Source organism: Lagopus muta, chromosome 6 (assembly GCF_023343835.1).
Source record: "Lagopus muta isolate bLagMut1 chromosome 6, bLagMut1 primary, whole genome shotgun sequence".
In the NCBI taxonomy this organism is placed as follows: Eukaryota; Metazoa; Chordata; class Aves; order Galliformes; family Phasianidae; genus Lagopus; species Lagopus muta.
Window position 1 is genome coordinate 9,540,293 of NC_064438.1, and position 25,710 is coordinate 9,566,002.

General features: G+C 42.5%; 4 protein-coding genes across 5 annotated transcripts; 3 read left to right on the forward strand and 1 right to left on the reverse strand.

The window, feature by feature from the left end:
* On the forward strand, positions 1-9,996 carry TMEM9B (TMEM9 domain family member B). The gene is made up of 5 exons (XM_048947416.1): positions 1-163; positions 315-406; positions 3,614-3,722; positions 4,655-4,789; positions 8,823-9,996. The coding sequence occupies exons 1-5, from the start codon at positions 86-88 to the stop codon at positions 8,976-8,978; spliced, it is 570 nt and encodes a 189-aa protein (XP_048803373.1). The 5' UTR covers positions 1-85; the 3' UTR covers positions 8,979-9,996.
* A 483-nt stretch (positions 9,997-10,479) lies between these two features.
* On the forward strand, positions 10,480-16,845 carry ASCL3 (achaete-scute family bHLH transcription factor 3). 2 transcript variants are annotated; one of them, XM_048947418.1, is made up of 2 exons: positions 10,480-12,415; positions 13,046-16,845. In XM_048947418.1, the coding sequence occupies exon 2, from the start codon at positions 13,198-13,200 to the stop codon at positions 13,750-13,752; it is 555 nt and encodes a 184-aa protein (XP_048803375.1). In that variant the 5' UTR covers positions 10,480-12,415; positions 13,046-13,197; the 3' UTR covers positions 13,753-16,845. The 2 variants fall into 2 exon arrangements, with proteins under 2 accessions (XP_048803375.1, XP_048803374.1); XM_048947417.1 differs by having other exon boundaries at positions 13,193-16,845.
* Positions 16,846-16,867: 22 nt separating this feature from the next.
* C6H11orf16 (chromosome 6 C11orf16 homolog) lies at positions 16,868-22,040 on the forward strand. Its single transcript, XM_048947422.1, is given in 6 exon segments — positions 16,868-17,052; positions 17,706-17,865; positions 18,606-18,834; positions 19,547-20,166; positions 20,168-20,221; positions 20,673-22,040. Coding segments are annotated over 6 exon segments (1,377 nt in total). The 5' UTR covers positions 16,868-16,885; the 3' UTR covers positions 20,820-22,040.
* A 22-nt stretch (positions 22,041-22,062) lies between these two features.
* AKIP1 (A-kinase interacting protein 1) lies at positions 22,063-25,703 on the reverse strand. The gene is made up of 5 exons (XM_048947419.1): positions 25,347-25,703; positions 25,166-25,243; positions 24,842-24,955; positions 24,497-24,547; positions 22,063-23,440 (listed from the first exon to the last, which is right to left on the reverse strand). Exons 1-5 carry the CDS (start codon positions 25,443-25,445, stop codon positions 23,297-23,299), a joined length of 486 nt encoding a protein of 161 aa, XP_048803376.1. The 5' UTR covers positions 25,446-25,703; the 3' UTR covers positions 22,063-23,296.
* Between the last annotated feature and the right edge of the window lie 7 nt (positions 25,704-25,710).

The window sequence follows — 25,710 nt, forward strand, 5'->3', positions numbered from 1 at the left end:
CGCGGACGGGCGGAAGGCGGAAGTGATGGCGGCGGCGCGGCGGCGCGGTTAGGCGGTGCACAGCGGCGAGGAGCCCCGGGCCGACATGGCGGCCGGCCTCGGGGGCTGGCTGTGCCTCTGCGGGCTGCTGGCCGTGCTGGCGGGGCTGGGCGCTCAGGCTAAGGTGAGGAGCGGGTGTGGAGAGTTCTGTTTACTTGTTTATTCCGCTCATTGCGTTGAACTCTTGAAATAAATCTGAGAGGTGGTTTGCTGTCGGCTCTTCGTGTAGGTCGTGCGCTCGGCGGTACGGGCTCAGCGTGTTGTTTGCTTTGCAGAATTCCGAGGACGTCCGATGTAAATGCATCTGCCCTCCTTACAAAGACCACTCGGGCCGTATCTACAATAAAAACGTTTCGCAGAAGGACTGGTGAGTTTATTATGGGGAAGTACAAAGAGCGGGGTTGTCTTACAACAACACTTACAGCACTGTTGTAAGTGTTCTGTAACGATGACAAAAACATCTCTTGCACAACTTACTGGGCATTTCAGAATTCAGCTGTCGGAAGAGATGAGGCTCAAAACCCCTAACGTGTCTCCATCTTCTATTTTGGATTGCTTGTTCGCATGTTATTCTGTTGCATAAGACTTAGAAGTAGTAGAAGGAAAAGGGGTGTTGTAATTTGAATTCAGGGACCAGAAATGGTATCGTGGTGAAGCAGCGTTGTCTGTTGAACAGGACAGGGATCATTCTCTCCTCCTTCTCTGCTCTTGAAACCAGTCCTGATGTTTAGAGGTTGTTTCGGAGATCTGTTCCTCAAAAATCACAGTCAGAGAATGCAGTACATTCTCTCTCCTATATATATATAGAGAAAAATCTTCTGTGTCTCAGCAGTGTGCTGTGTTTTGGGCTAGCCATGGCATCTGTCAGGTTTCAGCTGAGTCGAGGACCTGTCTGCATGAGCGGGGATGAGCAGCTGGGGAAGAAAGGGGAGATAGCAGTGATTTAAAACAGCATACTTTGGAGTTGCTCTGATATCCAAAGTGCTCAGGAATTCTTGGATCAACCTATAAAAATATGAAATACAATTTGATACATTGACTCTTATTCTTATATATCAAGAATTATTAGTAAACTTTTTAAGTCTGTTGAATAGCAGCCTGCTAGCTACTTGATTGTGAACATTCCATGCCCCTTAGCAGACCCACCAAAATAATTACAGGATTGAAGTTAGTGATACAGATATGTATTAAGAGCTATGCCTTGACTTACTGACTTATTTGCAGAAGAACGGTGAGAAACAACAACATTTACAGAACAGTGTAAATTTCAACCTGTGTTAATGAACGTAAAACATACTGTCTAATCTAAATTACTGTTTTGTCCTATGTGGTTAACTTAATGTTATTAGGCCTGCTATGACAAATTACTCATAGTACAGCAGTGAGACATACTGAGAGAGCTCCAGCTGCAGCTGGGATCTCAGAGCAACACTGTTAATAGCTGTGTTACCCCTGCGAATGAAGTGGATTTTTTTCAGTGGATATTGCTTAGCATTTGCCTTACTGTCAGAAAAGACCTCGCTTTAAATCATATTGACAGTGATTGAAGGAAAAGTTAACTTTGTGGACTTTGCTCTTTTCATGGTGACACATAAATGGTGCTTACAGAATCTCAAAAACTTGTTTTCCAATCTTAAATTTCATTGTGTTGAGATTGTTTCTTGTGAGACCACCTGGGAATGTTTCATGTCTTCTTGTTCCAGTTGCCTTCTTGCTACTTTATAAAGGCTTCATTGCTACATGTGCAACAAAGTAGACAATTCTAGTGTCACACCTGGGCTTTTGCATCTGTGTGGGTGGCTTGTTACTGTATAGAACAAAGTGTCATGCTCTTTCCTTCAGGCATTTAGATCTTGTCTGAGGCAAGAGCCAGAACAATTTTTAATGTCTTTATGACTTACATTCAGTATGGCCACTTACTGCCCCCTTATCTGGACATAAAATGAAAATTTAATCTTTAATCTTGTAGCCTGCATTATGATACCCTTATTTAGGTGTATCACTTCTTTCACAGGATTGGTCCCTTTTTTTTCATCCTCACAGATCGTCAAACAATACCTTTAGTTAACATCAGTATGAGCTGACAGTACTCCAGCACCAATAAAAGTGTTCTCCATTTGAGAGTTTGGAGCTACTGCCGGCAATTCAGCCCTGACAAACAACACACAATGTTTGGATAGGCAAACATTGTGCTGTATAAGCCTAAGCACCTACATGGCTTTCAGTTAAATAACCCACTGTGGAAGAAATGCACTGGTATTTCATGTCCAGAGGCTGACTGCTTTAATAGTCACGGACGTGGTGGGAGGGAAGATGCCCTGTCTGCTTTGAAGGATAAACTGAAAGCTGAGCAGAAACTGTGCTTTTGACTTCCTAGATTCCCTAGGAAGGAAAGTTTCCTTGGTGAGTGCAAGGGAGGAAGGTGCTAATATGGGGGAAGTTGAGTGGCAGCACCCTTTAGGAAGGGATCAACCTTTTCCACGTATTCCTCTTAAATTGCCATGGAATCACAGTCCAAGGAAACATATAATCAAAACTGTAAGATTCTGAGAGCTTTTACCCTCCGTAGCAGCATGAAACTGAACTAGAGAAAAAACTTGCTGATATTATTTGATATGTTTACAGTAACAGATGTCCTGCTGTAGCCAAGCAACATGCTGGCTTTCTTCTCTACTTGAGCAGCATATTGACATAACCTTTACAGAAATTTCCTAGTTAATTACTTCTATGTATTTCTGATTTTGCATATTAAGCATAGCACTCTTTTGCAGAGGAGTTTGTAATTCTCATGTCAAATAAATGGAAAAAATGATCCCTCCATGCCTTTCCAGAGATTGTGATGTGACACTCAACAGTTCTAGTTATAAAGGAGTAATACCAACAAAACAGAAGAGAGAAAAACTGATGCCTGGCCATGTGGCTTGGCAACATTTTCAGCTAGCCCAATACAGAGTTGAATTGTTAGCTGCTGCTATCATGTCAGAGACTTGTTACAGTTACCTGCTTCTGCCTCCATTAACGCTGAGTTGACAGGGATCAAAGTGAAATTTGTTCTATAAGTGCTCTGTAAGGAGCTTGGGATGTTAACTGAATAACCAAACTGAGTCAGCAAAAAACTCAAATTATTTAAGTTATTGGTGGAAGTAGTGGTGCAAGTTGTTCTATCATGGCAGCTGGATTTTAGTACTGTGGTGTAGAGTGTTCATAGCATTGTCAACTACATTTGTTGGTATGGGAACCATCTAAGAGTTTCTTCATCTTTTAAGTTGAAGTATGTTTTCCTTTCTTGTTCCAGTGCTTTGAAGTGAATGCTGTTTATTCATAATCTTGTTGCTTTAATAAACGACTCATCCAATGTCTGCTTTTTTTCCTTATGCCTATAAACATGTGATGGTAAGAAAAAACGAGCTATTGTTCACAAACACCAAAGAGAGGTTAATCTTCCTTCAGATACAGGAAAAAAACAGAATAAAGCTCTTTAAGTATTAGGAGGAAAAGATATGTAATAGCTAGAATTGAGTTAGAGATGTCTAAAACCAGCTGCACCATTTGAACTGGTCCTGTCTTTCTTCAGTGATTGTCTTCATGTGGTTGAGCCCATGCCTGTCCCTGGACCTGATGTAGAAGCATATTGTTTACGTTGTGAGTGCAAATATGAAGAGAGAAGCTCCGTCACAATTAAGGTAAACCATGGAATTCTGTTGTTATATATTAAATTCCTCAACTGAATAGTACATGTAACTTTTTAGAGAAATACTCTTTTTAAAGGGAGAGCTCTTCTAAAGCAGTCTTAAGATTATTATTTTTTTTTGTTAGTTGTTCATAACTTTTCTTGAATAGTAATAGTAGAATCATGTTATAACTGAAGGGGTGAGCTTAAGAAGTTTAAGTTCTCCTGTTTTGAGATTAAGCTTTATACTTGGCTGGGATTTTGAGTGTGCTATGGTATTTTGTCAAGCTTTGGACTTCATATTTTTCTCAGTGTTCTCTCATTATTCACTCTTGCTTTCTTGATGTAAATTTACTTTCTATCTTGGCAAGCTAAGAAGAGCAAAATTGATCCTGTTTGCTTTATCTGACGATTCTTCATACTTATCCTGTAACTACCATTGAGCCCCTGGAGTGAATAGATTATATAGTACATGTTTTCTTCTATTATACTGATTCCTTTTTTAGGAGGCTTTTCAGGATTTTGCGTTTTTCCTCTTCTCCTGTTTCATTGTGAGCTCTGTGACTGAATGTGGATCTATGCTAGAGAATGGAGACCATGCAGGAACCCCAAAATTTGTGACCAGTTTAATTGCTGTGGATTAGTAGTCTTGATTAAGGTGAGAGAACACCAGGTTGTTTCAAGAAGGATAGCATAGGACTTCAGCAAGGCCTCACTAAGAGAGACTTGGTTTCAAGCTAATTTATCTGTCTGCCCTTAAACCTTGTAATACCAATTTAATGGGTGATGGCTTTTTGCTGTTCATGAATTTCAAGTCATAGTGACACTACTGTGTCAGGCTCATCAGAAACTTTGACTGTACAGTTCTTTTGTTCATCACTGCCCGGTGAGAGGTGGCTGAGGTAATGTCATAACTCTGGGATAAATAATGTTTGTGTTGTGCAGGTTACAATCATCATATACCTGTCTATTTTGGGGCTACTTCTTCTGTACATGGTGTACCTTACACTAGTGGAACCCATTCTGAAGAGACGTCTCTTTGGACATTCACAGCTCATACAGAGTGATGAAGACATTGGGGTGAGTTCATCCAACCGCTTGTATGCGTGGGTTAATTCTTAAGTGTTTATTTGGGAAGATTGTTTTGCAAGGCAATTTAAATTCTTTTCCTGAAGGGAGAGGATGATCTTCGCTGTAGTCAGAAAACCACGAGGTGATTCTGTGAAGCCATGCTTTCATTTTTCACTTGTGTAGAAAATATTAAGATGAGGATTGCTTCTGTTAGTCCAGCTCTAAACACAGGTCATTTTCTCAGAGAAAGAATAGAGGAAGAAAGGAGGTAAACTCATGTGGGAGGTACAAATTCTGATGTGCTCATAATCAGTACAATCTTCTTAGTTTTATATATGTTGATCTTAGATTTTTTTTCTCCAAAAAGAAAATATATGCTCACTGAACTGTTGCTTCAGATTGAATTTATCGATGCTAAATGTAGTGATTGATGCTAAAATAATTTATTTGTATTACGACTGAAAACTGGAATGTAATATAATATATTCCCACAGATCAGAACAGCCTTTTTCAGGAGAAGAAAGGGAATTAGTCCATCAGTGGCAAATGATGACAAATGGTTTTCTCTCTCTTACTGGCTTTTCCCATTGCCAGCACAGTGTTTTTAGCTTCTAATAACAGTGGAGCACTTTTTTTTTTTTTTTTTAAAGTGCCATTACAGGAAGACAGTGTAAAACCTTACAAAACCTTGCACTGGAAACGGTGAGACATGTAGTACCTGATCAGTGTTGATAGGAAAGACTGGTGGGAGTAGAGCATCTTTGTGTTTTGAAGAGGGACTTAAAATTGTATAAAAATAAGGACTGTGGCTAAGCAGCCCTAAGGTATTCTATAAAGTTGATGAATCTGCTTGTCTGGGTGAGTTATTGCCACAAACTCACCTGGGGTAAGTACTTTGAACAGGAGCTGTGTTGGTGTATCATACAAACTGTTAAAACAATTTTGAAGTCTCAGCACTGATATAATTTCTATACTGAGTCTTTAAGCAGCTCTGTTTCTAATGGCAAGGTACACATCAGATGTAGAATAATCTCAGCTAGCATTTCCAAAACCAAACCAGGTCTGTGAGACAGGAAGATTTCCATTAGCATAACTTGAGCCTTGCAGCAGGCATAAACATTTTGTAGTAAGTACTGTTGAAATAAATGGGAGCTAGTCAGAAAGATATGCAGTGTTTATTAGTGTTAAAGAAGATTTTTGTCATTCCTTCTATTATACTGGCAGTTAATAGGAGGAGATAAATATGCTTGTTCATGGTGAAACAAAACTATGATGGCAACACTTAAAAAATGTATTGAAAAACCCTGTGCAATTCTACTGCCTGTTGCATCAGGAGCTTTGTAGATGTGAAGGCATTAGAAGTGGTAAATGCTGTGCTCTGTACCTGAGGTTTTTCAAGTTCAAATTTTGCTGTAACACTGTGGAACCCTTGTGTGCTTGTAGAGTCACTACTGCTTATGTTTGCAGCGATGCTTGGAACAAAAAGCTCTTAACTCAGTTTTTATTTCACGTTCCTCATTTCCTGTTGTCCCTTCTTCTGGGACAGTGAATGTGAATTGAAGGTTCTTCATGACCTTTTCCTTTGTTGCCTGTTTTGTTGTCTTCCTTCCTTTTTGCAAGTTCTTCAGGTATTGATCTCTGTCTCACTCTGGAAATACCATCTGTGTTGATTTAGTTACTACAGCATGCTTTGCTTTTTCCTCCGCCTTTCCTCCGCCTTTCCTCCGCCTTTCCTCCGCCTTTCCTCCGCCTTTCCTCCGCCTTTCCTCCGCCTTTCCTCCGCCTTTCCTCCGCCTTTCCTCCGCCTTTCCTCCGCCTTTCCTCCGCCTTTCCTCCGCCTTTCCTCCGCCTTTCCTCCGCCTTTCCTCCGCCTTTCCTCCGCCTTTCCTCCGCCTTTCCTCCGCCTTTCCTCCGCCTTTCCTCCGCCTTTCCTCCGCCTTTCCTCCGCCTTTCCTCCGCCTTTCCTCCGCCTTTCCTCCGCCTTTCCTCCGCCTTTCCTCCGCCTTTCCTCCGCCTTTCCTCCGCCTTTCCTCCGCCTTTCCTCCGCCTTTCCTCCGCCTTTCCTCCGCCTTTCCTCCGCCTTTCCTCCGCCTTTCCTCCGCCTTTCCTCCGCCTTTCCTCCGCCTTTCCTCCGCCTTTCCTCCGCCTTTCCTCCGCCTTTCCTCCGCCTTTCCTCCGCCTTTCCTCCGCCTTTCCTCCGCCTTTCCTCCGCCTTTCCTCCGCCTTTCCTCCGCCTTTCCTCCGCCTTTCCTCCGCCTTTCCTCCGCCTTTCCTCCGCCTTTCCTCCGCCTTTCCTCCGCCTTTCCTCCGCCTTTCCTCCGCCTTTCCTCCGCCTTTCCTCCGCCTTTCCTCCGCCTTTCCTCCGCCTTTCCTCCGCCTTTCCTCCGCCTTTCCTCCGCCTTTCCTCCGCCTTTCCTCCGCCTTTCCTCCGCCTTTCCTCCGCCTTTCCTCCGCCTTTCCTCCGCCTTTCCTCCGCCTTTCCTCCGCCTTTCCTCCGCCTTTCCTCCGCCTTTCCTCCGCCTTTCCTCCGCCTTTCCTCCGCCTTTCCTCCGCCTTTCCTCCGCCTTTCCTCCGCCTTTCCTCCGCCTTTCCTCCGCCTTTCCTCCGCCTTTCCTCCGCCTTTCCTCCGCCTTTCCTCCGCCTTTCCTCCGCCTTTCCTCCGCCTTTCCTCCGCCTTTCCTCCGCCTTTCCCACTGAAATTGAGGGTAGCTAGCTTGCCAGCACCATCCAACTTATCTTATGCTATCCCTTTCTCCATTTATTTTATGGAGGAAATGTACTTCTATTGTGATTTTGCTTCTGTACAAATGAAGTGATTTGTGATCTTTGAACTTACTGTTCTAGATAAGTCCAACTGCATAATCTTTTATGTATGTTCATAGCCCTTTAGACTGGGACTGTCTTGTTTTTAGCATATTTCTTAGCTCAGTGATGCCCATATGTGCCATTGTAGACATCCCCTGATATCTTTAATGTTAATCATTCTACTGTTAAGAATCATCACTGAGCTATTCTGTACAGAATTATGTCACAGATATATATCAATGTCTTTTAAAAGCATTCAGGAACAACAGCAACAACACAAGTACTGTGAGGTGTATACATATAAAAGGGCAAATAACTATTTAATACGGGATGTAGTTATGTTATTTTTTTATTATGAAGTTTACACACGATGCTTTCTGATGTAACTTTAGGAACGTGACTTTGTCCAAAACAATTTGACAGCCAAACAAGAAGTTCAATTCCAACCCTTACTGTTTATAACCTGCTTTTATTTATTAGAAGAAAACAAAGCTTTGCGGGTATTGATGGAAAACAGGCAGAGTAAATATTAAATAAGCTCTCAGTTATTGTTGAGCTCTGTCACTTAAACAGCTGTATTTACACTTTGCTTTCAGACAGCTTGGTACAATAGGTTTGGTTTGGTAAACAGTAGAGTGTGTTGGTTTTACATACAATCTTTATATGAACATCCTGAACTGTCATACAGTATCAGGCTGAGAGCTGGCAGAAAACCGACTAATTCACTCTTTAAGTGACATTAAACAAAGTACATTCATGACAATAACAGGAGGGTCCTGGCATCGTAGTCTGTCTTAGATTTGATTCCAGCAGTTACTAATGGATGCAAGTCTCGTTTGGGTAGTGAGGCACTGGAACAAGTTGTCCATGGAGGTTTGGATGTCCTGTCTCTGGAGACTTTCAAGGCTGGGTTGGACGGGGTCCTGGGCAACCTGATCCAGTGATTGGCAACCCTGGCTGTGTTAGAGAGTTGGAGCTCAGTGATCTCTAAGGTCCCTTCCAACCTAAGCTGTTCTATGAAATTGCAGTGATACAATTGGGTCTCTTTGGAAAATGTTTGGCAGTTACTTGGGATGAAAAGTATCGTTTTAACTGTCTGAAAACTTGCTTTGTCATTATGACTGACTAATTGGCTAAAATAGCTCGTTTCACCTTAAAATCACCAACAAAATCAAACAGTTAATTCAATTGCTCGATGGAATTATTGAGATCTAACTAAGGATCTTTGCTGTTCCAGGATCACCAGCCGTTTGCAAATGCTCACGACGTGCTAGCTCGATCTCGGAGCCGTGCCAACGTGCTGAACAAAGTGGAGTATGCCCAGCAGCGCTGGAAGTTGCAGGTCCAAGAGCAACGCAAGTCTGTTTTTGACCGTCACGTTGTGCTGAGTTAATTCTCTCAGCAGCAACTCCAAGAAGTAAAGCAGGCAAACCGAAAAAACTGACTTCTGTCTCCCTGAACCTACTGCTTCAAAAGGGTTTTCTGCAATTGTTCTTTTCTGATTTGAAAAAAAAAACCAAACCACCAAACATATATATATGAAGTATTTAAAAATTGAAAGAATGTACTGAACAGGAAGCAGATAAAAGAAATTAGTTAACCAAAAGCTAGAAATCTTTACATTTTCAGTTGTCTCTTACTAATAAAACTGAAAAGAAAACAAACCCTGAGATAGCTTGCTTTGTTTGCTACTGTGATACTTTATTTACAGTTGTGACTTTACGGTGATTTTTAACTATATATTTCTCTTTATTATTTATGTGGTTAAAAGTACCTGGGAACACAGTAACTACTTACAACTCACCACTCTCTTTATGTAAAGACCTTTTGTAAATATATTTGGATTTTTCTTCAGGCTGATGTCACATTGGAAATTGAAATCTTGCAGTGCAGTTGTCATGTCAGAGAGCAGAATTTTGATTAGCTGTATTCATCATTTGGTTGCTTGCACTTGTACTTTCAAAGTGCTTGTATGTCAAGTGGTGGCAGAAATGAGGCTGAACTTAAATGGACACTGACTCTTTGAGCTGCACACTTGAACTACTGTGATGTAGATAAACTCAAATGCACTTCAAGGCAGCGTTGGCATTTTGTTCTATTTTGCTTTAAAAGCTTAATATATTGTATGTGTATGATATCTTTTAAAAGAAATCTTCCTTTCTTCTCATGGGTAAAGTCTCAGGAGCTAGTATATGATGAAATATTTATTATAAGAAATCTTTCTGCATTTGTTTGGATTGATGGTATAAGGCACATAATTTCTTGAGCACCTGTCATCCTGGGAGTTAGGTGTATTTTTCTATCTGTGATTCTGTGTTCATCTCTCTTAAGAGGTATACAGTTGCTAGATGACTAACTTTCATATATCCTCTTTGGAATGTAACAATTAAAACTGATTTTTGAAAAACAGATGCACATTATCTAGATGTCATCATTTTCTCCCTCATTACACTTGCGTGCAAATTGCATTTATAAAAACAGTTAACTGAAAATGCTTCTGAATGGAAATATGCAGTTGTTTAGTGCTTAGATAAGGGAAAGAATGGCACACCAAATTGCTGATTGAAGGAAGGCTTTAATCCCTGAAATTTGGCTAGGCATGTTTAGTTATATTATCACGTTGGAATGATTTTCATTTCCAGTGCTGAAGGAAATGGTACCATGGAACAGTATTATATATTGGCAGGTACAGTTTTGGCTTTCATAATTGCCAGAGTGGGAGCAAAATAGTGTGGAAAATAACTGTACCTGTATACTTATCTCTTCAGTACCTTGAGTGGAAACATAAGTTGTCCCATAACATTTGCAGTGACTACATGTTTTTGGCAGATGCAGGTCTTCGTTGTCTTGTCAGTCCTGTAGGCTTCCAAAACCACAATTAATCTGTGTGTAATTATAACAGGCACCTAATTAGTGGAGATGTAGGGTTCTCCCTCTAAGTACAAAACAGCACAGGGTGTATTGATAGGATAAAAGCAAACAAACAAAAACACAGTTGTGTTTGGCATCTAACCCTGATGAGTCAATGATCAGTTATGACAGCGATGTACATAGGATGCCCTAAGGAAAAATAACTTGTTTGTTGCATTTGTGCCTACCTATCAGTTCTAATAGGTGCTCTACATCTTGGCTGCATTTCTGATCAGGTCTGAAGCTGGAGTAGAAGGAAGATGCAGAACTTTGCTCCAGATGGGAGGAGGTTGGGGGGAAGGGAATTAGGGCTGATATTTGAGTTTAGCGTCGAGGCTTTGAGACAGCAAAGTGGAATAGAACTTAAAAGAACTTGAAACAAAGCAGATCTTGTGAGATGACCATAAAATATAATATTAATTTCATCCATGCTCTTATTCAAATGTGTGTTCATTTTAACAGTATTTAACTGAGTTCTAGCTGATAATTAAATAGATGTTAGTGTATGAAGCTCCAGTAAAGGAAAATACTGCTTTAGTAAACTGTAACAAGGCATAAGCAAAGTTATGTTCCTGATTTACTTTTTCAGGTGATCCAGTTGTGTTCAATATGGTTTTAAAATTTCTAGTCCTTAATGCCAAGTCTTGTTGCCATCATAGCTGTGGTGTGGGTGGAAAAGGCAAACCAGAAATGAGCAGATCTAACTGTAAGCTACTTTGCATGTTGTCTATTGGCTATAAATTGCAGGAGTCATTGACTCAGTGGAACAAAGTGCATTCAGGTAAGAGAACTGTGTATTGCTGTATCTAGCTACAGGTCTGCACTGAATATCCATATTTCTATAAACCACTTCTATCAGCCAGTCAGTAACAATGCTTCTGTAGCTTTTTAATTCGTTGTGTTTAATACGATCAATTACTACATCACATAAGATGCAAGGAGACTGGAACATTAACTTTTTCTTCAATATCGTTTAGATATTTTCAGGTATTACTCAGCAGTCTTAAAATTAGCGCGTCTTGTTTCCTTGGATTTCACTTTGCTCTGAAGATTGGTGAGTCTCTGCTCTGATGGGAAGAGGATTCTAACATGTGCTCAGTGCAGACAGTAAGGCAGCAGACAAATGTATGGAATGCTGTCATGCAGCAGAAGTGTCGGTGCAAAACAAACACTGCAAGTACCACAGGGGGCTGTGTTTTTTGGTTTCTTGCTGTATGTAGATACTTTACTATTCACTTTTTGCTATTCAGTGACTTTATTTCGTTCTGACAATTTTCTACTGTGACATCTTGAAAATATTTTTAGAATAACACAACTTGTGTTAAAAAAGAGAAAGATGATTATCTACTGCTTTTGTTTTATGAACATATATATTCATTTCTAATCTTTCAGTATCTCTATTAATTCAAAATGAATGTGTCTGCATGCCATCAGTGTGCCTATACAAAGATCCATTTAAGATGCATGTGACTGTCTCTCTTATCTAACAGCATGCTATAAAGGAACTCTGAACTCCCAAGATTTCTGTACTGAGATCCATTTTGATAAGAAAATAACAAACAGCACTGAATACAGATGTATATTGATGGAATATGTTGTTAGATTGGGTTATTGAGTGAAAATTCTCTTACTGTTGAAAGTGGCAGGTGTGAAATGATTAGAAAACATTAAAATATCTCTATCCTTGTGAGGGATTAAGATAATCCAGTTTGCTATGGAACTGTGCTCTGTATATTTGAAACTTTTCAAGGTTGTTGTGAGTAGTGCAGTCTAGATGTTTCTGGTAACCTAGTTTGTGTTGTGTGCTTTTTCTTTTGTAGAGGGTATAATCTAAGTATTTTAGGAAGCCAAGTATAGATGAGGAAGACGTTAAAGGAGCATTTTTGAATAGATTTTGTTGGGAAGTACTGCTTGCAATTGGTAAGGATGGATCTTAATTCTTTAAAAAATAACAATATGCTTTAGATACATTTTTAAGTAGCTATTATGTAAAATAATTTAAAATTGAAATTTAGTATTTCATCTCTGTGTTTCTCTACTCATCTGTGTATTAAACAACAGGACCCAAGATGATGTTGGGTTTAGCCCTAATTCATCCTATAGGCCTTTCCTAAAACTTAGATGAAGAATAAATTGAATACTTTGCAGACATAAATTTGACATCCCTTCTGGGATCCCTGCACAAGTTTTGCATTGAGTCAAAACAGTACAGTGAATGAGATATCAAATGAATAGAGAAGAAAAGTAATTTGTCATTGAAGATTTTTTGGTACAAGTAGAGTCTGTCACTGGAATTGTCAGTGGGCTGGAGAGAGCGCTTTCAGTGTGAGCCTGCTTTATGTTTTCTGTAAAGATGAAAGTTTGGAGCAAGCTAGATTTCTGTGGGGCTCATAAAGGTAGATCTTTCTCATTTCTAAAGTGGAAATGAAAGGAGAATGTTTGCTCTTTCCTTTAGAAAGTGTTAATAGTTTTCTTCAGATCTGTTGTGCATTCTTTAAAATCACTGTAGCCAATTTACATCCTCTTGTTTGTTTTTTTTTTTTCCCAAAGAGGATGTTTTCTGCCATCTGTTGTTCTGAAATGTTGCAAATGCATTAGAAGTCTCACCTGGCAAATGCCAGTTAGTAAGCGCAGGTGAGTATTTTGTCCTGTCCAGTATTGAGTTGTTTAAAGTGTTTTGTAATTATGTGTTTCCAGGCTAAATGCAGAACCTGATGGATGGGAAAAGCTACTGTAATCTCATGGACAAGTTGTCCATCACTGCTGACACTCAGTGCATACAGCTGCCCCGGCCTTTCTGTGCAGACCCACTGGTCATGTTTCACATGTACCCAGAAACACCAAACCAGGTCGCTTGCTCTGAAGATCTGTCATTCCTTCCTTTCATGTCTGAGCATTTCATCACAGAGAACTTCTACGCTGAGCCCTGTGGCTTTTCCTACCAAATACCCCACTGCAATTACAACAGGAGTGAGTACTCCTATGGGCCGGCTTTCATCAGGAAGAGGAATGAGAGGGAAAGGCAGAGAGTTAAATGTGTCAATGAAGGCTATGCTAAATTGAGACATCACCTACCTAAGGAATACTTAGAGAAACGGCTCAGCAAAGTAGAGACTCTCCGTGCAGCAATAAAATACATCAGGTACCTACAGTCTGTTCTGTACAGTGATTCTATGGCAGCAGACAAAAATGTCATGGAGCCAAGCCAAGCACCTAAAGCAATTAACAAACAAAGCCAATTTTTGAAGGCTATCTAAACTGTTCCAAATCAAGGGAAAGATATCCTGGATGGGAGCCTGGTAGCCACTGCTGTGTTGTTTATGATGTGCACCTTCCTGAAACATCTAGGAGATCATAGTACGCATCGATACCAGCCCACAGAAAAGCATTTTAGTTTTGCAGGTAGTAACTGTGCTTACAGAAGTGTGACTGGAAAATCACATCTGAGTGGCCTCAGATAATTCATGGAAATTGGAAAGCACATCTAAAATAGTAACTGAACAAAAAATACAATACCTATAAGCGTGAATTAATTGCATGTGCCATCACATTATTTGTGCTTTGAAATAAAATAAAGTCTTTCCAGTGGTGAGGCTAAAATTCCTTTATTGTTCTGTACTGTGACTGGTTTGCTCTCATATGCCCTTTCATGGAAGTTTTTTTGTTCTTATGGCCAGTTTTTCTCTTAGAAAGCGAGGAGGTCTTTATAAAGGTTCCCAGGAATGTTGTTCAAAGACAACAAAATGGATAAGTTAGTTTAAAAGTGGAAGGAAAAGGGGAGCAGTTCTCTGAAACACTGTCACTGGGCGTAGGAAGAGCATGACATCTTGCAAATGCAGTTTTATTCCTATGAGTAAAAATGTTGATTCTTTTAAAACTGTTGATTCTGCCTAATTTCTATCCAAATTCTATGGAAATTCGTTTCCATCTCTCTGTGCACTTAAAAATTAGGACTGGTTGCACAATACAAAGAGGGTTGGCAAGATTCTGGCCTGGGAACAATTGTGTCCTGTGAAAGAAATTCTTCTGGGATCCTCTTCCCCTTAGTCTGTTTCTCTGTGTTATCTGATGATTTCAGCTAATCAGTGTAGAACAGATTTATGCCAAGATGGTGAAGAGAGTTTTATCTTGTGATTAGCAAAATGTTCTTAATGTTTGCTGCATGTCAGGGTTGGCATTTAACAGCAATTCGGCTGGCAACATGAGAGCAGTTTGTCTCTGGTTACAGCAAAATGTAGAGAAAACGATTCCAGACTTTGTAAGAGCTGGCAGTCCTTAATTACAGTCATCCATCCCTCTGTTCTCATGTTTTAATAGTAGTGAATTGAAAAATGACTACTAAATGCAATTAAGTATTTCCCTGCCTGCACTGCACAGACATATCACATATCAAGGTGTGTACGTTTGTGAAGGAGGAAATGAAGAATAGGGAGCGCAGTAGAGATTAGCAGGAAGATTTCTATGTGATTCTCTGACATTTTGGAGCAGGTTGCCCAAGGAGGCTGTGGGTGCCCCATCCCTGGAGGCATTCAAGGCCAGGCTGGATGTGGCTCTGGGCAGCCTGGTCTGCTGGTTTGTGACCCTGCACATAGCAGGGGGGTTGAAACTCGATGGTTGTTGTGGTCCTTTTCAGCCCAGGCCATTCTATGATTTTGGTTTTGTACATGCTTTGGAGGAAAGGGGGAGAATTCACAAATTCTTCCCCTTTATTATGGAAAAGAGAAGTTTGCAAAGGGATTTGATCTCAGTTCCTCCCAGCTTTGGCTCTCCTTGTTTGAACCAATATATTTGTGGTGGTGCTTTATGATCGTAAATCTGAACTGCAGCTTTGAATGATGATACATTTCTTTTACCTTATGTTACTATGCGAAGGGCTGGAGGATGCTTTGCCCTTTTGTAATCCTTTCTTTGCCCCCATGGTCTCCCAGTGCAATAGCTGGATCACCAGAGCTGCATTTAGCAGCAATTGGGCTGGTACATGGCAGGCAAAGGGTCGTCTCTGCAGCGGGGTCAGGTCAGCACGTCAATTCCTAGTGGTAGCCATGTTGCTGACCTCCTTAGCAACTAGAAAGTGCTGGCAACAAATGCTTCCTGCATCCAGCAGGGCAAAAGGACAAGGTTTCTATCTCAAGGCTAAATACAAACAGTCAAGATTTAGTGTTATCAGTAGCTGGTAAGTTTGAAATGCTTCTGGGTCCAAATGTGTGGAACTGTTCAGGAAATCTCGTAGTGCTCCATAGTTGCCTTTGTCAGAGCCCTGCTTTGTACATCTATGCAATACTTGGCTCTTGGCAGGACAGCTCTGAGCAGCTTTACAGCGGGCTTTAACACGTACTGGAATTTGCATTCCTTTAGAAAACATTATGGATTCCAGCTTTTTGTAATAGGGGAGCTTGTGTAGTAAGTATGAGTTTGATGTGTTGGTTTGCTCTTTATAAGACATGTTTTTCAGCAGTTATTTACTTGCCTTTGTTGTGTTTGAAATTATGTACCGTTTGTAGATGATAGAATCACTAATTGTATCTTTTATGAGATGAAATAAAGGTAAATTAGGCACTTGGTTGATATATTGCTCACTCTATCACAAATTTTACCCTCAGCATGCTGAATATTTCTAAACAAAATATATTTATGTAAGATTATCAGAGAGCATCACCTCATGAATCCTAATGTGACAACCTCTGAGTAGTTACTGCTCATCAAATCTTAGCATCTCATTCTTCTGGTGGCAAGCCATAGTCCTACTGTTGCAAAACATGACAGGGCAGTGCGAGATCAAAATATTTCCTCTTAATATATCATAGGCAATTCTGTTCTAGCACTACAGTCAGAAGCTGTCTGCTCAACTATGAACTTCAGCTGCAGTTTCTGTTTTAGCTTGTAGAGCAGGGAGGGTTGAGCTGGCTCTGTGTATAAGGAAGCTCTAAAGGAGAGTGTAGGTGTAAGAGAAGAGCTGCGTGTTACAGAGGGGAACAAAAGCTGCATCTAGTTAAGAACATTGCTTTCCTTAGGATTTCCACAGCAAGAGTGTTTCCCTGGATGTTTATGTCCCTTTACTAGATATAGATTTATAGACTCACAGACTGGTTTGGATTGGAAGGGATCTCAAAGATCATCCATTTCCAACTCATTTGCTGTGGCTAGGGTTGCCAACCACAAATTTGAATGACTGGAAGTCACTGAAGTCAGTGATATGGGTTCACATGACAAAACACCAGACTGGATACTTTGAATTCAGTCTTTATTTCATGAGAGCAATTAGTAAAAGTTACTGAGATCTTGAGGGTAATCTGGAAAACATTTGCTTGGCTTGAAAAATGCCAGCACGTTGTCTCTTTTCAACTACTGACAGCTCGTGTTTTAGTCTTGCAGGAAGCTGCCTTTGCAAGAATGGCTCATTTGGAAAGATTCCTGCCCATGGACCACAGGTGCTGCAGCATGATGCCAGCTCTGGACAAGTTCCTGTGCTCCAGTGCCATCCCTGCTATCCACCCCTGCTGCAGGAGCTCCTTTGCCATGCATCCTGCCTGGAACACCAAGATCCTTGCTCCCCTGCGGTAAAATTAAGTTCTTGTTGGATGTGTTATTTGTTCCTTCGCATGATACCTAATAGGATAAAAAAGTCTGGGATGTGTCAGGTTAATACATTAGCAGCTTGAATATCATTTGTGCTTTCCTCACCCTCGTGCTGGCAGTTCTTGGACTGCATTAACTAAAATGATTTGCTACCCTGGAGATTATGGAAAGCAAAGCCTGGGGTAAACTTGCTATCAAAAAAAGAAGTCCTTAATGTTACTTGGATAAATAAAAGCATTTTGCATGAGCAGTGATCTGTGAAATGGTTCTAATTCTATGTGACAGGGAATTATTTCCCTGTTTTGAGCTTATACTGTCAGCTACAGTGCTTGAATACCTCTAAGCTGTGCTTTATGCTGGAGCATCTTTTTCTCTTGCCTGATCTTAAGGGTTGTGTTAACTTGCCATGTAGTCAGAAAAGGTGTTAATGCAAGTGATCCTGGCCAAGGTCTCCAGCATATTCTTAGCTTTCTTCCTCTTAATCCCAAACCAAAGAGAACTGGGTAAAAAGTGGGAATTCTACAAAATGAGGGGCAGTAACCTTGTTCTTACATCTTAGAAGATACATATATACTTTTGCCTGACCTACAGAAGCTGATTTCTCTCACCACTGACCAATTTTCTGTTATTCAAGGTGCCAGTGGATTGGGCGCTGCTTCCCCTCTCTTGGCCCAGCATGGCAGAGGCTGAGCATGTCACAGAGATCAGCCATCTTGGCCAAAAATGTCCCTGTTCTGGTGAGAGGGGAGCATGATGGATTTTATTACCGTGGTACAGTAAAAGAGGAGGTGGAGGTGAGCAACAGTCTCTGTGCTGTAGTCATGCGGGTGTACGCTGTCAGTTAGATCTGTTCACCTGCAGGTGGGCCATCCAATGAACTTAGGTGAGGTGGGTGAAGTCAGCGTGGCTGGAGGACACCCCTCTGCCTGTGGCAAAGACTGAATGTGGTGGATGCAGTCTGCAGCAGTCCTTGTGCACTGCCTGAGTTCTGTGTGCACAGCAGGGCCTCATCTCTGCTGGTGCTCGGCATTGTGCCAGGCCTGGATGGCATCAGAGCTGTTGTGAACAGTGTGCTGGCCACTGTTGTGTATAGACACATAGCCACCAGCACAGGAAAAGTGTTTGGTGGTGTGTTATGTACACACTGCCAGCCTGAGTCAGCTGCAGACCAATGGCACTGTGTCTTCAGAAATGTTAGTGAAAGCTTTAATTCGTCAGTTTGTTAGCACTTCAAACTTAAGGGGGAAAAAGAGTCTATTCTTTCTCAAGAACAGGGAAGTGTCTTGTTTCAGTGTTGATTGAAAGCCTCTTGACAGGCCTTAGCTTACAAGAAAATAAAAAATTCCAGCAGCTCCCCAGCAGTGAGTTCATGTTGTATAATGAGGAAGGACTTGGGAGTGCCTAAAGAACAGCTTTGGTGTGCCTGGTGCATGCAGGGTGCCTTGTAAAATCCAGTGGGACTGTACCTAGTGATTATGTGACTTGATGCATAACTATGTGTTTTTCAGAGGTACTGTTTTTCTCTCGGTAACAGAATGAAAGGGGAATGTTCCTGGTAGAGTTTACCAGACCACTTCAGTTGCATGGAAGGCATTCGGTACGTGTGCAAAAAACAGCAAAGGATGACATCCTGGAGTATGCCAATGGCATGAAGCATTCCTTGCTGCCAGGAGACAAAGTATTGGCACCTTGGGAACCAGATTTGGTGAGGTATGGCCCTGGAACAGTCCTCACGGGCATTGAGACGAGGGACCCCTTACGAGGTAAGAAGGATGCTGCCCTTGTCTTGCTTGCCTTGCTTGGGAACACAAGTGAGACTCTTGGGATGAACTCTGTTGTGTTATTGCCAGAGAGCTGTCAGTGAACTCACTGTAGCATTACTTAAGGCTTCCAGGAGCTGATGTGGATGATATGACCTTAGATGGATATCAGGTTGTAACCTTGCCTGTCTGACCCTAAGGAAGCTGTGACCCACAAAAACGTCACCTTCCATATCCACAGATCTGCAATTTCCTGTATGCTCAGGTGGGGCTGTGTCTGTTGCGTGAAGGACAATGGCCTTTTCCTGGTAGATCCAAATGTGGCAGCTCTCAGGAAGCATCCGTCTGTGCTAGAGTGCTCATGCTTTTACTGAAGGATGCATCCTGGGGGTGACCTTATCACCCAAGCATGGTATTTCAGCAGCTCATTCGTTTTCCTGTGTCTGACAGGCTCTGCTGACTGCTCAGATATGGGTAGCGTGCTCCCAGAGTGTTACTGCTAGCTTTGGCAGGAACAATAAAACTCAGCCAACATTGACTTGTTCACCTGATGAAAAACTGGGAAGAAAGATGCTGCCAGGTGTCACAGTGAGAGGTGATCATTGACACTGCATCTGGCAGGACTAGAAAGTGTGTCCCAAGCTGCAGAGCCTGAGCTGTATGTGCTCCCTAGGCAGAACGGCTACTCACAGCTGCATGCCTTTTCTCCCAACAGCCTCAGAAGATGAAGAAATTACGGTTCAGTTCTGGAATGACAAGAAAGTGAACCTGCCACGAGGTGTAGCACTGTGGATCCCTTCTAGCCTTTGTGGGAGGATTGTGGAGATGATCCACATGCCTTTCTCCAGCAGGTTAAAGAGCAGAGAAAGTTTTGACACTAACTTGTGCATTTTTTCCTGCAGTCATAAAACCACCTGGGTTCCTGTTTGTGTTGCATGTAGCAACGCTAAGCACAGCTTGCTCTGCTCACCCTGCTGGCCACTTCTCCACTGTTGTTGTGGTGGTACGTGCTGTTCATCAGCCTGTGTCCACTGCTTCTGCTGCTGCCATGGCCACTTTGATGTTTGGTGGCCTCTTCCACCCAAGTCTCAGGTCTTTCAGAGAGAAGCTGAAGAGGCAGAGCCCAGCAGCAAATCCCCTCCACACCTTCTAGAAGTGGAAGGTCCAAAACAACAGGAGTTAGCAGTTTTGGCAGCACGTTCCCCTTCTGACTCAGTAGGTGATCTAGAGGTGTTCCCCACTCAGAGTGCTGTAGTGGACAGTACTGTTAAAACAGACCCCAGTCATCCCAGAAGCCAGAAGCCAGAGAAGCCCAGGCTGGAGGAATCTGCAGGACCCAAGTGGAAATACTGGAAAAGGAACCACTACAAGTCTCATGTCAGTAATTCAGGTACCTTGAAACACCCTAAAAAGGAAGGAGCAGCCAGAGGGAAATAGCCAGCATGTTCTGTGCCCCCTTCATATGGGCTCTCACTTAACCTGTAGTTGATATAAATACGATACATTTGCCTGTCAGCTGCCAATGCTTTATTTCCTCCTCCCCAGCATTTCTGCCCCCTTGTCTTGCATGCTAACTCTTCTTCTGGCAACTCATCCAGTGGAAAACTATTAGAATCTCACGTGGAGGCAGGTGCCCCTTGCTGAGTTTCCTACTCATAATTTTCTATGCATTTAATGATGCCAGCATCTTTATTAATCTTCATAGCTAGTCTATGCAGAATCAATCACCCAAAAGAATTCCTTAAAGTGTTTAAAGTACATTTTTCTCTCTTAAGTGAACACATCTGTTTCAATTCTGATTTCCCTATGCTTAAGGCTAAGATACAATTTTTTCCCCCAAGGAACTGGCAGACACAGCAGCATATGTGCAAAGGGCAAGTTAGAATCCAAAGCCATCTCTGTTGTAGGCATGTCCCATGTTGCACCACCTGAGCAGAGTGCAGTGTTGGAAACTACTGAGCAGCCTCCCAGAAGACAATTCACAATGAATGAAATAGTGAAATACCAGGATTTCAAGCTGTCATCAGGGGTAATTTGTATCAATGCTGTATTTACTGACATGATCCGGTCTGTTTGAATGGAACAAGTATTCATGTTATTAGTTCAGAAATTGGCATTTCTATAGTAATTGCCTGCTATGGCCTTCCACCGATTTTATGATATGGAGGGGACTTTTCCATTAATTTAAAAAAAAATTATTAACTAAAATAAAAGTGAGGAGGACCTGAAGCTCCTTGTTGGAATGGAAAAGGTTATGCCAGTAAACAGTGTGAGCAATCAGTAGAGACTCTACACTCAGAAACTAGCCACTTGTCCACTGACATTGACCCAATTAAGTCCTGCGGAAATAGGGACCTGAATGAGTGCCTCTGAAAATGGTCATCTCTGGCCTTCAGAGTAAATAAAACCCAAGAAAAGACAGCTTATACAAAATTTTTATGCCAAGACAGGTGTGTTCTGTGTTAGCCAAGTGTCATATCCATGCACTGCTGATGTGCTTTGCCTTTTGGTAAAACTAGAAAGAAACCAGAGGAGCCTCATTCTAGCTCAAAACCAGCAGCAGGAATCATAGCAGTGGATACATGTGGTAACACAGAGCATTCATGGACTGCCAATGGATTTTTATCCTGTCTTCCAGGAGGAAGGTTCTGTAGCATCATGAAAACAAAGATATAGACATACAAGAAAGAAAACAGAGTTGGACAATAAACATAAAACAACTTGCTTAGGAGAGGACAAACTTGGCAGTACAGACCGTAACAGCGGAGAACAGAGAGGGAAAGAACAGCAGAGCTCATGCTAAAGCAGGGAGAGGTGTGATCCATCAGAATTCAGTAACTCTACAGCTGATGAAGTTCAAGAGCTGAAATTTCAGGTAAACTGCTTGTACTATTAGCAATGTTACATTTATTAAGCAAATAAAGTTCTGATGTAGGCACTTCATAGGAGAGCTTTATGGATAACTGTACCGTTTTAATGACAGACATGATTTCCAACCTGCTAACATTTCAGCATCCTCATTCTTTACTCTATGGTTAGTCTGCTGTTAAATTGAATTATTTGGGGGTGAGCTCTTTACATTTCTGAATAGATCAGATAAACTAGTATTAGTGCTGAAAGCCTGAGCAGATGCAAGGCAAGGATCTAATAAACCTCCAATTTATCTGCTGTCCTCTGGTGCTAGCCAGAGGAATTCAGCTCACCAATTTCTCTGTGGGAAACCAGAAGAAACAGAGAAATTATACAACCTGACAACCCCAATTTTTATTATTATTATTTTTTTCAGTATTAAAGCAAACCAGAGAATAAGGAATATATAGCTTAACACAGTTCTGTGTGCAGTGTTCAAGCCATTGAATTTTATATTCTCCTCAACATTAACTGAAACCTTAATGCCATCAGCTACAACAGGATTGCAGACTATATAGAGCATGTCACTAATATTAACTGTGTTCTACTGAAAAAGGTAGCTAGGTGATTCTAAGCCTAGTTTAGAGCCTGCAGAGACAGGATTTGAAGTTTGTCAGTAGTTTAGAGTATCTCCATAGGAGGAGATTTCACAACCTCTGGGCAGCCTGTTCCAGTGCTCTGTCACCCTCACGGTAAAGCAGTTTTTCCTCATGTTGAGATGGAACTTCTGTGTGCCAGTTTGTGCCCATTGCTGGGCACCACCGAAAAGAGCCAGGCCCCATCCTCTTTATTCCTGTGCTGCAGATGCTTATAAGCATTGGTAAGATCCTCTTTCAGTCTTCTCCCCTCCAGGCTGAGCAGCCCCGGGTCTCTCAGCCTTTCCTCATACAGGAGATGCTCCAGGCCCCTCATCATCTTTGTGGCCCTGTGCTGGACTCTCTCTAGGAGATCCCTGTCTTTCTTGAACTGGGGAGCCCAGCTGTGACCTCACCAGGGCAGAGTAGAGTGGGAAAGATCATCCATGCTGACCATTAAAAAATGCACCCCAAATGGCATTCTGTTTCTTTATCAGAATTATAAAAATGTGGATAAGGGAAATATACTTGAGACGGATGGTCAGCTGCTCTAGAACTAGTGCCAGAGATGGTGTATGTGTCTGCATTCACACCACTGGGATCTCGTTCTCTGTGGGTAAGAACATGACATGGACTTTCTGCCTGAGGGTAATACAAAAGAAGCAGGCATCACAAAGACCAAACTATGTATTTATTCCACTGATTGTATCTTTAATTGTTTCAAGCTTAAGAACCTGGAAATACATAGTCGCATGATTTGAATTAAGAGACACAATGTACAAATATTTATAAAATCAGTGTACAAAGTGGGTTGCACACAATTGCACTAAGTTAGCAAATAAATATACAGGCCATAAAAATGGACTCCCAAAGAAGAGAATTGTATTAAAATGCTAATAAGAAATAGTTACACATAATTCATTATATGCTTTAGAAAATCCTAGTATTTTATTCCCATGATTGCCAGCAAACGATAAATGTCATAGCACAAAAGTCAAATCAATGCTTTGTCCAGCACTGACATCCACCACGTGGGTTTGTTTCACCATGTCCTCAGAGGTTGCTGTGATAGAATAAATGCCAGGAGAGACTTCAATGTAGATGTCTTTGGAAGCTTTCTTGGTCTTTAGGGGACAGAGAAGGGGGAATAAATAGATTTCTTTACTATTTAGTCATGTTAAATTTCCCACAAAAATATAAAGTTGGAATTTGAATTTAAAAAAAAAGTCATTTAAACTGCTATCTAAATGTTGTGTATTTTGTTCAGAATATATGGGCAATATAGAGACAGAACTGTAAAGTGTTTATATTCACAAGTGTCACGTTCAAAGTATTTAATGATTTAATCCATGGAAATAATTAACAGGCTGTAATCTCTACTTGCAAAACTGAAAGCTGCCACCTTAAACTGTTTTGAACATAACAAAGGAAGTCATCCATACATCAAGTTAATCTCATCAATTCATACTATGGCACAATTTCCGTGGTTCTCATCTTTTGTGGCTTAGAAATTCCTGAAATTGATTTGGTGAGGTGTTTGGCTTTAAAAAACAATTGAGTTTTCTTTTCCTGGAGGAACAGCAGTCTTCAGAGAGGACTGTATCAGGGCCAAGCATAACTGGCCGAGCAGCTGCTGCGTGCTTTGTTCAGCACAGGGAATGTGGCAGGAGCACAAATGAGGCAAGAGCAGAAGACTGATGGATTATTTCTGCTGGTGCAAATCACAGCAGTCCATGGATCATTCACAGTGTTTTGACAGTCTGTATCAGCCCGAAATACGGGAGACTCTCGACTAGTTCTGCACTGGATGACCAAGGTCTGGTTTACAAATTTCTTCTCAGAAAGAGTGGTCAGGCACTGGAATGTGCTGCCCAGGGAGGTGGTGGAGTCACCATCCCTGGAGATGCTCAAGAGTTGTACTGAGGGACATGGTTCAGTGGGGAAATATTGGGAGTAGGTGGATGGTTGGACTGGACGATCTTGGAGGTCTTTTCCAATCTTGGTGATTCTATGATTCTATAATTAATTGTGTCAGTCTCTGCCTGTTCTACTGACCATCTATACTGTGGGATGGTGAACACACCATTCATTGATCTGTGCTGTCACAAGATCTCCACGTCTGATTGTAAACTGATAAAGAAATGTTGTACATTTGAAAACAAATTATGCTGTAGACTTACACGTTGCTGGCAAGTTCTAGCTTGACTGGACGCTGCAGAAGCTGCACTTTTCTGGAAAGAAAAGGATAGTTTTCTGATTATAACCACACAAAGGTAAATTCAGGCCATCAGAGAGGGGATGCTCTGAGTCCATTTCAGTTTCCCCTCTGCAACAGGACTGAAACCATGCTGTGGCTGTTGAGGTCAGCAGTGGCCCTGTCCAACCAAAGGCTCAGACCAGTCCAAGTCTTCACCTGCCTCTGCTGTCAAACACACAAATGCGTGGCAAACCGGTGCCACAGACACCGCAGCTGTCCCACGCTGATGGAAGGAACAACCTTCCCAAGGACACCAAACCCTCCTCACCTTGTCTTCGGCAGACTGCAGCTCTTCCTCTCCCGCTTGCCGGCCGTGGTACCTGCAGATGTGTCTCACTTCGTGCTCTCCGCACCTGCAGGCCGGCACAAGGCTGTAGTACTTCTGGACAACGGTGGGAACAGAAAGCGTTACATAAGAGGCATCACAATCAGGTTCCCGCTGCCGCCCTGCCGCGCGGTGCTGCCACCTGCCGGCACACGGAGCGCCCCGCACCGCTCTGATCGGAGGGCGCAACGGCTCCCCAATACCAACGCCGTCTCGCTCGCTTTCGGTGTTACCGCGGTGCCGCCGGCTGAGCCGCAGGGCTTTTACCTCGCATTCCCGCGTGGCTTGGGCCATGAAACTCATGACGGAAGCGAACGCAGCGCTGAGCCGCTCCGCGTCTTCCTCCTGCCATTAAGCGCACGCTTAACAAAGCGCGGTGCGGCAGCGCGACAGAACGCAGTAACTGAGGTGGCTGCGCTCCCCGCCCCGCCCCACCCGCAGCACTGACCGGGGCCGAGGCCGCTCGCTCCCGCTCCCGCCACCGCCGCGCCCGCTCCAGCACGGCGCGCGCCAACCCCGCCGTACGCCCCGCGCGCGCCCCGTCCATCCCGCCGCCGCCGCCGCGCGCCGTCACAGTATGCGCTTGCGCCGCAGTCCATCGTTCCGCCCTAACGCCGCGAGGGGGCGCGGCGCCCCGCTCCGCGGAGAGGCCGGAGCGGGAGGTTCAAACGCAGCTCCCGGCTGAGATAAACGCATCCGCAGCCGGCGGACTGGGCGGCGCGGGCAGATCGTGCTCGGAACCGCGCCTTCGCACGAGGAGCCGGATGAGCTCCCCTCGTGCTCAGTCTCTTGAAATAGAATGGCGGCTTGCG

Excerpts from the sequence above, each read along its gene's own strand:
- TMEM9B (XM_048947416.1), top strand. The coding sequence starts at position 86 with ATGGCGGCCGGCCTCGGGGGCTGGCTGTGCCTCTGCGGGCTGCTGGCC. Across the intron at positions 407-3,613 it reads AACGTTTCGCAGAAGGACTG|TGATTGTCTTCATGTGGTTG; the intron begins GTGAGTTTATTA and ends GTCTTTCTTCAG. Across the intron at positions 3,723-4,654 it reads GAAGCTCCGTCACAATTAAG|GTTACAATCATCATATACCT; the intron begins GTAAACCATGGA and ends TGTGTTGTGCAG.
- AKIP1 (XM_048947419.1), bottom strand. The coding sequence starts at position 25,445 with ATGGACGGGGCGCGCGCGGGGCGTACGGCGGGGTTGGCGCGCGCCGTG. Across the intron at positions 24,956-25,165 it reads AAGCCACGCGGGAATGCGAG|AAGTACTACAGCCTTGTGCC; the intron begins GTAAAAGCCCTG and ends ACCGTTGTCCAG. Across the intron at positions 24,548-24,841 it reads TGCAGTCTGCCGAAGACAAG|AAAAGTGCAGCTTCTGCAGC; the intron begins GTGAGGAGGGTT and ends TTTTCTTTCCAG.
- ASCL3 (XM_048947418.1), top strand. The coding sequence starts at position 13,198 with ATGCAGAACCTGATGGATGGGAAAAGCTACTGTAATCTCATGGACAAG.